This window comes from Oncorhynchus keta, chromosome 28 (genome assembly GCF_023373465.1).
Source record: "Oncorhynchus keta strain PuntledgeMale-10-30-2019 chromosome 28, Oket_V2, whole genome shotgun sequence".
Lineage (NCBI taxonomy): Eukaryota > Metazoa > Chordata > Actinopteri > Salmoniformes > Salmonidae > Oncorhynchus > Oncorhynchus keta.
In genome coordinates, this window is record NC_068448.1 from 31,104,980 (window position 1) to 31,117,809 (window position 12,830).

General features: G+C 42.5%; 1 protein-coding gene across 6 annotated transcripts in view; it reads right to left on the minus strand.

The window, feature by feature from the left end:
* The window catches only part of LOC118375215 (protein NDRG3-like), a 66,064-nt gene that overhangs the window by 17,017 nt on the left and 36,217 nt on the right, over positions 1-12,830 (minus strand). Inside the window, exon 1 of one of the 6 annotated variants that reach the window (XM_052482742.1) lies at positions 4,794-5,131. The exons of 4 other annotated variants lie outside the window; for them this stretch is intronic. In XM_052482742.1, the coding sequence (XP_052338702.1) occupies positions 4,794-4,853 (60 nt within the window). In that variant the 5' untranslated portion in view covers positions 4,854-5,131. Of the gene's footprint in view, positions 1-4,793; positions 5,132-12,830 lie in introns of those variants that run through there. One more of the 6 variants, XM_035761730.2, reaches the window with a different exon arrangement.

Genomic DNA, 12,830 nt, shown 5'->3' on the forward strand with positions numbered 1-12,830 from the left:
TTGCCACACAGGACTGCCATCATTCACTTTGAACTGGACTGTGTGTTTACAGGCAGTAAGGCCTGCCATCATTCACTTTGAACTGGACTGTGTTTACAGGCAGTAAGGCCTGCCATCATTCACTTTGAACTGGACTGTGTGTTTACAGGCAGTAAGGCCTGCCATCATTCACTTTGAACTGGACTGTGTGTTTACAGGCAGTAAGGCCTGCCATCATTCACTTTGAACTGGACTGTGTGTTTACAGGCAGTTGCAACAGCACGACTTTAGATCATCAGAACGCATTCGCCAAAAATCTAACTTTATTTGTCAGACACGCCGAATACAACTGGTGTAGACCTTACTGTAAAATGCTTACTTACAAGCCCTTAACCAACAATGCAGTTAAGAAAATATAAAATATTTCCAAACTAAAGTGAAAAAATGTATTAAAAAGTATTACTGTAAAATAACAATAACAAGGCTTTATACAAGGGTCAATGTGCAGAGGTACAGGTTAGTCGAGGTCATTTGTACATGTAGGTAGGGGTAAAGTGACTATGCATAGATAATAAACAGCGAGTAGCAGCAGTGTAAAAACAAAGAAGGGGGGGTGGCAGTTGCCATAGCAGGCGGTGATGCAACCAATCAGGATGCTCTCGATGGTCACAAAATACACCTGAATGGATTCTGTAAATACCACGAGATCTCTTACATTTGGAACTTTACATTCCTATTGATGAAACAACCATGAAAAGGTAGGCTCTCTCAGCCTCAATTATGCACATCAACAACTAATGCTAGCCAGAGCAAGATGAGCTAATATCTAACGAAGGAACATTAGATAAAAGTAAAGTTGTCTAACTTGCTAGTTACTTCCAGACACAAATGAGAGAACACCTCACTCTGACCATTTTACTCACCCTAGCAGAGCTGGTTAGGCTTTTTACATATTATCTAGACCAGGGGTGTCAAACATACGGCCCGCGGGCCGGAACCGGCCCCCAAGGAGGTTCGATCAGGCCCGAAGAGTTTCTTGAGTTGGTGCCAATGATGGACACCACAACAGCCGAGGACATTTTCGGCTCTGTCGTTGCTGCATTGGACAGAGTTGGAGTGGACTGGTCCCGCGCTGTCAGCCTGGCTACAGACGGCGCGCCATCCATGGTCGGAAAGAAAGCAGGTGTCGCGACAAAGTTCAAAGACAAAGTACAAGCCCTTAATGGAGGAGATCGTTTCTGGACATTTCACTGTATTTTGCACCAGGAGGCATTGTGTTGCAAGTCGCTGAAAATGGACCACGTCATGGAGGTGGTTGTTCGCACTGTAAATTTCATCCGGTCCAGAGGTCTGAACCATCGTCAGTTTGACAAACTTCTCAGCGACAGCAACATTACCCACAGCCTGCCATACCACACTGAAGTGAGATGGTTAAGCCGAGGCGCTGTGCTGAGGCATTTCTTTGCTCTACGAGAGGAAATCGGACAGTTCATGGAGAAAAAAGGAAAACCGGTGTTGGAATTACAATCTCAGGAATGGCTACGGGACCTTGCATTCTTGGTTGATATTACTGAACACTTGAACAATCTGAACAAAATGTTGCAAGGCCGCAAAAAAGTTGTCACACAGTTTTCTGACAACATACATGCATTTAAGTTGAAGCTGACTTTGTGGGAGATGCAACTGGCAAATGGCAACCCTGCTCATTTCCCCTGTCTGAGAGATGTGTGTGTGACCAGACCTGATGCGGACATGAAACGGTACAAAGACAAAATTGCAGGACTACTGCGGGAGTTTGAGAAACGTTTTCAGGTATTTGGTGAACTTGAGACAGAATTTTCAGTTTTTCGCTCACCTTTCACAGTTAAAGCTTCTGATCTGCCGGTCGAAATTCAGCTAGAGATAATTGATTTGCAGTGTGATGCAGATTTGAAGGGCAAATTTGCCTCTGTAGGTCTGGACAGATTTTATCAGTATCTACTACCAGGGTACCCCAAATTAACAGCCCTGGCTGCTAAAATTTTGTGCATGTTTGGGACAACCTACCTTTGTGAACAAATTTTCTCAGTGATGAATATCAATAAAACAAAAATGCGTTCAAGGCTCACAAACAAGCACTTAAATGACATTCTGAAAGTGACAGCTAGTCAGGACATGACACCTGGTGTTGATGCACTTGTACAGGCCAAAAGATGCCAAGTTTCAGGTACAAATACAAGTCCAGACTAGACTAACACCTTTAAAATGCTGCCTTAGATACTGTTTGCATTGAAAGAATACAGCTCTGTGAAGATGAATCCTTACTGTGGTGATTTAAAAAATGTGCACTTTAATGTTAGTCAGCAGCTTCAAAACAAAAGTTGTGTGATGGAATTCTACTGTTCATACAATACATACTGAACATTTATGGAGTTGTATGTGTATGTATGTTTCATGTATGAAGTTTACAGATTTACAGGACAGGCGAACACTTTCTTCATTACACATTTAAAATCACTCTCCTTAGTTTGTAAGGTGTACGCAGGGATTACATTTAGATTTTATATGCGTATGTGTAAGTGGTTTAAAAATTCCTTTCTTTAAAAGTCTCATTTAATCTTAAAGTGCATTACTATATTTTTCAGTACCAATTAAAGTTGTGCCTTTGTACAATCAGTGGGATCAGTTGCAATGCATATTTGTGAATGATAAAAGTAAATTGCACATTTGTCTAAGGAAATATGAGGTGTTTCATGAAATGTTTTGTAAAAGGATAGTTCATTAAATTTGAATATTTTCCTAATGTTCTTGTGCTTCTTTACACCAAAACAAAGGAAAGACATGATATTTTGGTTATTTATAGCAGAGTATGGTATAATTTTAATGGTCCGGCCCACTTGACATCTCCCTAGGCCGTATGTGGCCCACGATGCGAAATGAGTTTGACACCCCTGATCTAGAGCATTCGTGACTGACTATTACTTTTTTTTGCCTATGTTTACTGACACTGTCATATTCAGAGGGTGTTGCTTGTTTGTAAATTCATCAGTTATTCTACACTCAGATGAGAGTACTCTGAAATCGGAGTAGATAGCCAGAGTGAATTTGCGAATACAAGATATATGCTAACTGGATAAGTCATTCAAGTTCTTGCTAGCTAACCAAATGACGTCTGCATCTCTAGCTGTGTTTAGTCACCGAAAAACAAGAAAAATTCAGTCACTCCTCCATTGACATGACATCCTCCTAGCAGCCAGCTAGCTAACTAACGTTACGCTCCGTGTTTTTGGCCTTCTATATAAATACGCTAGCCTATTAGCCACATTATGACAGATTGTGATCATTGCCCTTGCTAGTTTGATCGTATTGACATTCCCAGCCTTAGTTACGTTCGTCCGTTTTTGTCCAAAATATTGAGTCATTGAAACGGTGCATCCCAAATGGAGGCAACAAACAATGTACCAGGCCAGCTGTGATTTACCAAGAAATGGATTGGTGAATTACATTAATCATGCATTAAATTGCATCCATCTATTCTGCCAACAATGTTTTAGTGTTCATCATTGAATGCTGAGTCAAATATAATCTAATTTTAAAACCTCTTATAAAAAGTTGGTTTTGTAGCATAAACTGGGAATTTGTGTTTAACTGATATAATGATTGTCTGTTTGATATCTGCAAAGTAGTTAAAACGCTATCAGTTCCACTTTAAAGAAAACACACACGCTGAACACTATTGGTTACCACGACAACAGAGCCCACAGCCACAAAGTCATAATTATGACTAAACGCCACCCATTTCTACAATTTCTTCTTAAAATGTGATTTTAAACCTAACCCTATGCCTAATCCTAACCTTAAATGAAGACAAAAAAACCCACACATTTTGAAGCCAATTCTGACTTTGCGGCTGTGTTAACTAGTTGAAACTAGTTCCATATTACAAAATAACACTGTTCCATAATACGGAAAGAAAAGCAACATTGTCATCATATCAGTGGTATTGTTTTACAGAGCCACTTTGAGCTAAATGAGGAAGAAAGGTTCAAGGTTGTCTCAGCAGGGCTCTGATAAACATTCAACAGTCTGCTCTGTGCCAACATTTGGCTTCATCCCCCCCGTAACCTGTGGCGAAAGAGCGAGACACAGGGAGGAGGAGAGATGGATAACCTGCAAATTATATGGTAGGAGTCTGTTTCGCTCTAAGACTAGAGCTCCAGCCTCCCCAGTCTGGCCTGGCCACAGACGGGAGCACAGACACTGATCCCAGAAGAGGAAGGAACCAGTCTGGTCCAGCCCACACAGTGGCACCAGGCCGTGACTCCACAAGCAAGAAGAGCAGCCATTTAAAAAATAAACCTTGTCCTAGCTGGTGGTTAATTTCTCCTTTCTAAGAGAAATGCTGCACACAAAAACAGTGGGACTGGAAAACAAACCGTGCCATATTAGATTCCTGTAATTACAGGGAATGCAGAGAAGGAGAGGGCCTTCATCTCAAAGGAGAGATCCCTTTCTCCTGTCCTCTAAACCGCACCCCTCCCAGTGCTGAACTCCCACCCTCACCACCATTCATCCACTCCGCCTGCTGGGGTAAACAATGCGTGCAGTGGTACTGGCCCCAAATTTGCGAAGCAGGTTGTTCGTTCCCTCAGTCATACGCTCGCCCACATCGCCACAGTACCTAACACACCTTCACATGCCAGAGCAGAGAAAATCACACACACCCGACAGCTTGCTGTTAGCTTTGTTAGCACACAATCAACAGGCAGGCCACAGGGTGACTGGCATATCAGCAAAACACAACCCCACACACAAACCGACAAAGTCCCACTCACCATTACGTCAATGGTCGAACAAGCAATGGCAATCTGGTTGAGGTCCAGAACGGCTGTCATTTTGTCAGTAGAAAAGAGGATTGCTGTCGGTCTGTCCCTGTGTTGTCTGAAAAGGGGCGGTGGTGGTGACGCTGGCAGCAGAGCGGAGAGCTGGCTGCAGGAGGGGGGCAGCAGCAGAATGGAGCACGGAGCCCACAAGGAACGACTGAAATGTTTGGTAGCAGCAGCTGGTCCCACCAAATGAGGGGAGGATAATGCGTGAAAGAGGGAGAGGAGGGAAACTAAAGGAGCGAGCGAGGGAGAGGCACGTGTTAATGGGAGCTAGAGAGAGAGACGTGGAGAAGGTGTAGAGAAAGAAAGAGGGAGGGTGCGTTCCTCGCTGGGTAAGCGCAAAGCTCTCAGGGCTGTCTGGACGCTCAGCAACCCTCTAATTGGACTTAGAAGGTCAGATGGGCTGGTAGGAGGCGGGAGAGGGGTAAGGAAGGGTTGAGGAGGGCAGAACGAGTGTCAGGGAAAGGGCGGAGCTCACCAACACTGACACATTTCACCACAGCGTGTCAGAGGAAGAACACAGAAGAGGATCAATAAAATACCTGTGGATTGGCTGACACTGAACATCTGCCTAAAATATCAGGTTTAGGCATACTATGGTAATTACTTCACATACAGTTGAAGTCAGAAATTTACATACACCTTAGCGAAATATATTTAAACTTTGTTTTTCACAATTCCTGACATTTTAATCGAAGTAAAAATGGCCTGTTTTAGGTCAGTAAGGATCACCACTTTATTTTAAGAATGTGAAATGTCAGAATAATAGTAGAGAGATTTATTTCAGCTTTTATTTCTTTCATCACATACCCAGTGGGTCAGAGGTTTACATGCACTCAATTAGTATTTGGTAGCATTGCCTTTAAATTGTTTAACTTGGGTCAAATGTTTCAGGTAGCCTTCCACAAGCTTCCCACAATAAATTGGGTGAATCTTGGCCCATTCCTCCTGACATAGCTGGTGTAACTGATTCAGGTTTGTAGGCCTCCTTGCTCGCACACACTTTTTCAGTTCTGCTCACAAATTTTCTATAAGATTGAGGTCAGGGCTTTGTGACGGCCACTCCAATACCTTGACTTTGTTGTCCCTAAGCCATTTTGCCGCAACTTTGGAAGTATGCTTGGGGTAATTGTCCATTTGGAAGACCCATTTACGTCCAAGCTTTTACTTCCTGACTGATGTCTTGAGATGTTGCTTCAATATGTCCACATAAATTTTCCTACCTCATGATGCCATCTATTTTGTGAATTGCACCAGTCCCTCCTGCAGCAAAGCACCCCCCACAACATGATGCTGCCACCCCCATGCTTCACGGTTGGGATGGTGTTCTTCAGCTTGTAAGCATCCCCCTTTTTCATCCAAACATAACGATGGTCATTATGGCCAAACAGTTCTATTTTTGTTTCATCAGACCAGAGGACCTTTCTACAAAAAGTATGATCTTTGTCTCCATGTGCAGTTGCAAACCGTAGTCTGGCTTTTTTAATGGAGGTTTTGGAGCATTGGCTTCTTCCTTTCTGAGCAGGCTTTCAGGTTGTCGCTATTGGACTCATTTTACTGTTGATATACTTTTGTACCTGGTTTCCTCCAGCATCTTCACAAGGTCCTCTGCTGTTGTTCTGGGATTGATTTGCACTTTTCGCACCAAAGTACGTTCATCTCTAGGAGACGGAACGCGTCTCCTTCCTGTGCAGTATGACGGCTGCGTGGTCCCATGGTGTTTATACTTGCGTACTATTGTTTGTACAGATGAACGTGGTACCTTCAGGCGTTTGGAAATTGTTCCCAAGGATGAACCAGACTTGTGGAGGTCTTGGTTGATTTATTTAAATTTTCCCATGATGTCAAGCAAAGAGGCACTTACTTTGAAGGTAGGCCTTGAAATGCATCCACATGTACGCCTCCAATTGACTGAAATCATGTCAATTAGCCTATCAGAAGCTTCGAAGCCATGAAAAATGAGTTTTAATGACTCCAACCTAAGTATGTAAACTTACGACTTCAACGGTAGATGTCTAATCCATTCCAATCCATCCAGTTCTTAGACAAATGCCATGTTAGTGGTTGATTTGGGCATTATTGTCAAATCTGCAGTGAACACTAGTTTAGCTGTATGTTCACCCGACACGCATATATAGAAAATGCACTGTACAGCCCCCCCCCCATCCCCCCCTTGAACATAGGTTTTCAACATGTATTTATTTCAGTCAAAAACATGATTGTCTGTGTTTTATATATATTCTAAAACACAAGGTTGGAATAATACTGTGAAATTGTGAAAATTATGATAATACCCTTTGCGTAAGAGCTGTTTGAAAAGTTTTGGTGGGCTGGAGTTTGGGCAAGGCGGTAAAGTAGTTAATAGACCAATAAGAAAGTTTCAAACCTCTGCCAATAACAGCTAGTTTTCCCCTCCTCATGAAGACCACTCCCAGACAGTCCTAACTAAATTATTGCTTGAAAAATTGCTCTTTGCTAAGAAGCCATTTGTTGCTTGTTTAACATTTTAAATGAAAAAATAAATAAAATATGCATCACACTGAGGTACTTAATTCTAACCCAGAAATTATTTGATAGATATAATAATGGCTGCATGGGACTTACATATTTAGGCCTATTGAACAGTAGGTAGCATAATGTTTTGCTGAAAGAAGTTAAAACAATAGCCTAAATTGACACATGCGCATGTTTTTGTGAAAATGCACTGTACAACTAGGCTACTTTGTCCTTGAACAATTTATTGAACAATTCGATTTTTCATGAGCATTTAGGCCTATTCATTTGAAAGGCTTATTGAACAGTCAGCCGCCTATAATTTTGCTGTAACTAAACAAAATGTGAAAAAATAAATGTACATCTTGTAAGCTGACTGCCTATTTGGGCTAATTACCTTACATTATAATAATACAAAAATAAATAGGCTTAGAAAATAAACATAACAAAAGTTTTGAAAATCAAAGTACCCACTGTCTAGTTATGAGGCTATAATTGCCTACTCTGTCTTACTTTCTTTTGCAGCCTTGTTGAGAAACAGAATAGCATCCACTGTGCCAGGTTTCAGTTGGTACACGTCCAGTGAGGCCCTAAAACTTTGGCTTGTGCACCAATGCCAGATAAAAATAATAAAAGAAGAACTTCAATGTAGCCTATAGATATGAATTGCACAAGAATGATATATTAATGGATTTTTTAAATGCATTATTTTCTTTTTATTCAAATATAATGAGCCTAAACAAGTACACATTATCCCTTTATTTTTGAAGGCAGGGGCTTTGTTCAAAGCCTGGTTGCCAACTCTGAGGAGCATGGGCAGGCCTGGGTTTAATCCTCAGTCTGTTCATGGGGAACAGTCCGTCTGCTCTGCCTCCCAGGCCTGCAGCCCCAGCAAAGAGATGGAGGGAGTGTTAGCTTAGCATGAAATGGGGGAATTACCTGCAGATTTGGGACGTTCAAACCTGTTGCGACTCTAGGGGCAGTATTTTAATTTTTGGATAAAAAACGTTCCCGTTTTAAACGGGATATTTTGTCACGACAAGATGCTCGACTATGCATATAATTGACAGCTTTGGATAAAAAAAACACTGACAGCTTTGGATAAAAAAACATTGACGTTTCCAAAACTGCAAAGATATTGTCTGTGAGTGCAACAGAACTGATGTTACAGGCGAAACCCAGATAAAATCCAATCAGGAAGTGCCGCATTTTTTGAAAGCGCTTCATGCCAATGACTCCTTATATGGTTGTGAATGGGCTACGAATGAGCTTACGCTTTCTACGTATTCCCCAAGGTGTCTATAGCATTGTGACATCTTTTTACGCATTTATGTTGAAGAATAGCCGTAAGGGACCACATTGAGCAAGTGGTCACATGATGGCTCCCTCAGAAAATCTTGCGTAAACTACTGAGGTAGCCATTATTCCAATCGCTTCTAATGAGAAACCTATTGTCCCGACGGATATATTATCGAATAGATATGTGAAAAACACCTTGAGGATTGAGTCTAATCAACATTTGCCATGTTTCTGTCGATATTATGGAGCTAATTTGGAAAAAAGTTTGGCGTTGTAGTGACCGCATTTTCCGGTCGATTTCTCAGCCAAACGTGAAGAACAAACGGGAGCTATTTCGCCTACAAAAATAATATTTTGGGAAAAAAGGAACATTTGCTATCTAACTGGGAGTCTACTGAGTGAAAACATCCAAAGTTCTTCAAAGGTAAATGATTTAATTCTTATTTTCGTGAAAATGTTGCCTGCTGCTAGCAGAGCCTAGCATAGCATTATGCAATGATAAAACTTACACAAATGCATGTCTAGCGTTGGCTGTAAAGCACATTTTGAAAATCTGAGATGACAGTGTGATTAACAAAAGGATAAGCTGTGTCTCAATATATTTCATTTGTGATTTTCATGAATAGGAAGATTTTCTAGGAAGATTTATGTCCGCTGCGTTATGCTAATTCGTTTGAGGCAATGGTTACGCTCCCGGATCCGGGTTTGAGAGTCGCTTAAGATGACAATGTCTTTCTCAGCCAGCCAGAACTCCGGACCTTGCTCCCCATCTTTCATGTGCACTCAGTTTCTTTGTCCACACTGTTCTGTATCAGAGGGTAATCCAACCAGACAGTAGGACCATCAGTGTTTGTGGCCCATTGTTCCATTATGGCCCATTTTCACACACACACACACACACACACACACACACACACACACACACACACACACACACACACACACACACACACACACACACACACACACACACACACACACACACACACACACACACACACACACACACACACGTCAGAAATAGCTTTGATAACATTAGTACCAAATGGATTGAGGGCAAGATTAGGGCCGATTCAGGTCAGGGAATGCAGCCCAAAACCATATCCCAAACTGGGTCAGTGCCATTTTTGCTAGCTAGACCCAACGCTGGGATCCCTGGCTGCCATGGCCACTCTGGTCTGCAGTAGGCTAACCATGCACCACAGCCTTGGAGGCTGGCGAGGACTGATGAACCCCAAATAAGAGCAGGTTCCTGGAGTTAGAACAACCTTAACTCATTGAAGTAAAGTGGCAGTCCTGGAATCACACAACAAATGTCAAATAACACTTTGTCCAAGTGGAATGTTAATGAACCATGTCAGGCTAACTTTGTCTTAAAGACAAAGCTGTACGTACTACCTACTTGACCTGGAAGTTTTTAAGACAGAGGAAATTACCCTGAACATTCTACAACTGTGTAGATCACTAGGCCAGGCTCTGAGCAGACTTGCATCATTGACATTTGATAGCTTCTAAAGCGGAGATCTAAAAGGTGGTGTTCTTTGAGATGAGCGTACTTCAAGCTTCTTGACAGGAAACACCTGCCTTATAGTGACATTACTGTGAGGGGGAGAGGGTATCCCTGCAAATGAGGGTTCCCTGAGCCACATACAGCCCCCTCTCTGCAGGGTACATGCTTTCTGTGGGAGAGACTAAAACCAGGTGTTTTGTGCAATGCGAGCAAGTTGGCTTCTAGTTTACAATAACTGCTAACTGTCATGATCAGCCAACAAACTGTCAACTCGTTGTGTACAGTACTGAACTATCAGCTCAAAAAGAGACAAGAAAGAGCAACTGCATGCCTGCATAGAAAAATGTCTCTTCAGAAAATTGCAGTTCAGGGCATCAGCCTAAGAGGGTGCTACATACTTACTTATTACCATAAGATAGTGAGTTGTACATTTTCCATATCAACCAATGTGTTTACACTAACCTGTGCATTCATCTACCCCTCCTCTCCATTACCATACTCTCCTCCCCACCACCCCTGATGGCAGTGTTGGGATATAAATACCCGACCCTCCAAAAATGACTCCTTCACATTAAATCTGTCTCTCGGCGGGCGCCCAACATCTGTCGTAAGGAGTCAGGACCCTGCCCTGTCATCTAGGTCACAGAACACTAGGGGAGACCGCATGACCGACCTATAGGAAAAACACTGAGAGGACATAAGGAAGGTTGTCGTCAGCTCTGTATACCTTATTTCCAGGCTTTGTGCCAGTCAAAGTGCCCATTGCCATATGCAATATGCTGAAAACAGACAGACCACATGACATGCCAGGGTGACAGGATAGGATGGTGTCAAGCAGTCACATCAATAACATCAACGAGTAGGCTAACCCCGAATAAAAACAAACCAAGCCCAAAATATTGCTTACACATGGCCAGTCAAAAACACCATCATCAAACTAAAGAACACTTGTCATGGTTAAAGCAAAGAAATGTTGAATTCAGCTCTGTCAGCAATACTTAATTATATCAACTGATGGTTTTGCAATTCTATACCCTTGTTCACTGGGTTTAGTCAGAGTCTCAAACGTGTGCTAATGATGCCATCTTCTGGAGGCCAATCACTGGTGCTTTGAGGTACACTAATATTACATAATTTCCACTCAATCACTGGACTGGAAAAATATCGCTACTGTGTAGAGGTAAGAGGATTGCCATGACAACCATGCCTTTTTATGTTTTGTGACAGACAAAATGGTGAATGGTGATGCACTGCCTGTTTCCATTATCATAACCACAACTCTGTCTCACCTAACGACAGCCCAGTTGAACCTAATGCTCTCCGGGAGACCCATAGGGCAGCCCAGGGTCGTCCGGGTTAGGGGGGATGTTTGACCGGCAGGGATGTCCTTGTCCCATCGCGCACTAGTGATCCCTTGTGGCGGGCCAAGCGCATGCACGCTGACATGGTCACCAGGTGTACAGTGTTTCCTCCGACACATTGGTTGGCTGGCTTCCCGGTTAAGCGGGCATTGTGTCAAGAAGCAGTGCGGCTTGGTTGGGTCGTGTTATGTAGGACACATGGCTATCAACCTTCGCCTCACCCGAGTCCGTACTGGAGTTGCAGCGATGAGACAAGACTGGAACTACCAATTGGATACCACGAAAAGTGGGGAGAAAGAGGTAAGAGGTTTTTTTTAAAGGCAAACAGAACACACACCGAGAACACTGTCCTTCATTCCATCCTAAACCAATGTTCATACTTTCCATTTCTCCCTCCTAACCATGACGGATAGGAGACCAAATTAAGTGACCGAGTACAGCAACCTATTTCCAACCCCTCTGTACGGTTATAAAAATAGGGAAATATTCTTAGGTGTAATGAGGGAAAATGAGAAGAGGAGATGGTGGATTGGCCAAGGATTGTAAAGGGTCGGAAAGTATCCGGTAAACTTCCGGAATTTTCCCATGGGAAGTTAAGCCCTGGAATTTGGGGAATTTTGCTTAAATTCATCAAAAACTTGAGCTTTTAACAGTGAACCTTCTTTGTGGGATACACATAAGGCAATTCTAGGTATTGTGGCATATTTTGGTTAAACTATCCCCAATTCAATGGAATTGCAACCCTCTGCATGTACAGTGCATTCTTCAATCACATGTACAGCTGATTCTCAAGATCTTGCACACAAATGAGATGCTATTGAGCCCACACTACAGCACTGTCTGAGCCAAGGACTACAAGTTTTGATTAACATACTGGGTGGGGTGAATATATTTTATGAACTCAGCAAAAAAAGAAACGCACCTTTTTCAGGACCCTGTCTTTCAAAGATAATTAGTAAAAATCCAAATAATCCAAATAACTTCCCAGATCTTCATTGTAAAGGTTTTAAAACACTGTTTCTCATGCTTGTTCAATGAACCATAAACAATGAATGAAAATGCACCCGTGGAACAGTCGTTATGACACTAACAGCTTGCAGACGGTAGGCAATTAAAGTCATAGTTTTTAAAACTTAGGACACTAAAGAGACCTTTCTACTGACTCTGAAAAACACCAAAAGAAAGATGCCCAGGGTCCCTGCTCATCTGCGTGAACGTGCCTTAGGCATGCTGCAAGGACACATGAGGACTGCAGATGTGGCCAGGGCAATAAATTGCAATGTCCGCACTGTGAGACGCCTAAGATAGCGCTACAGGGAGACA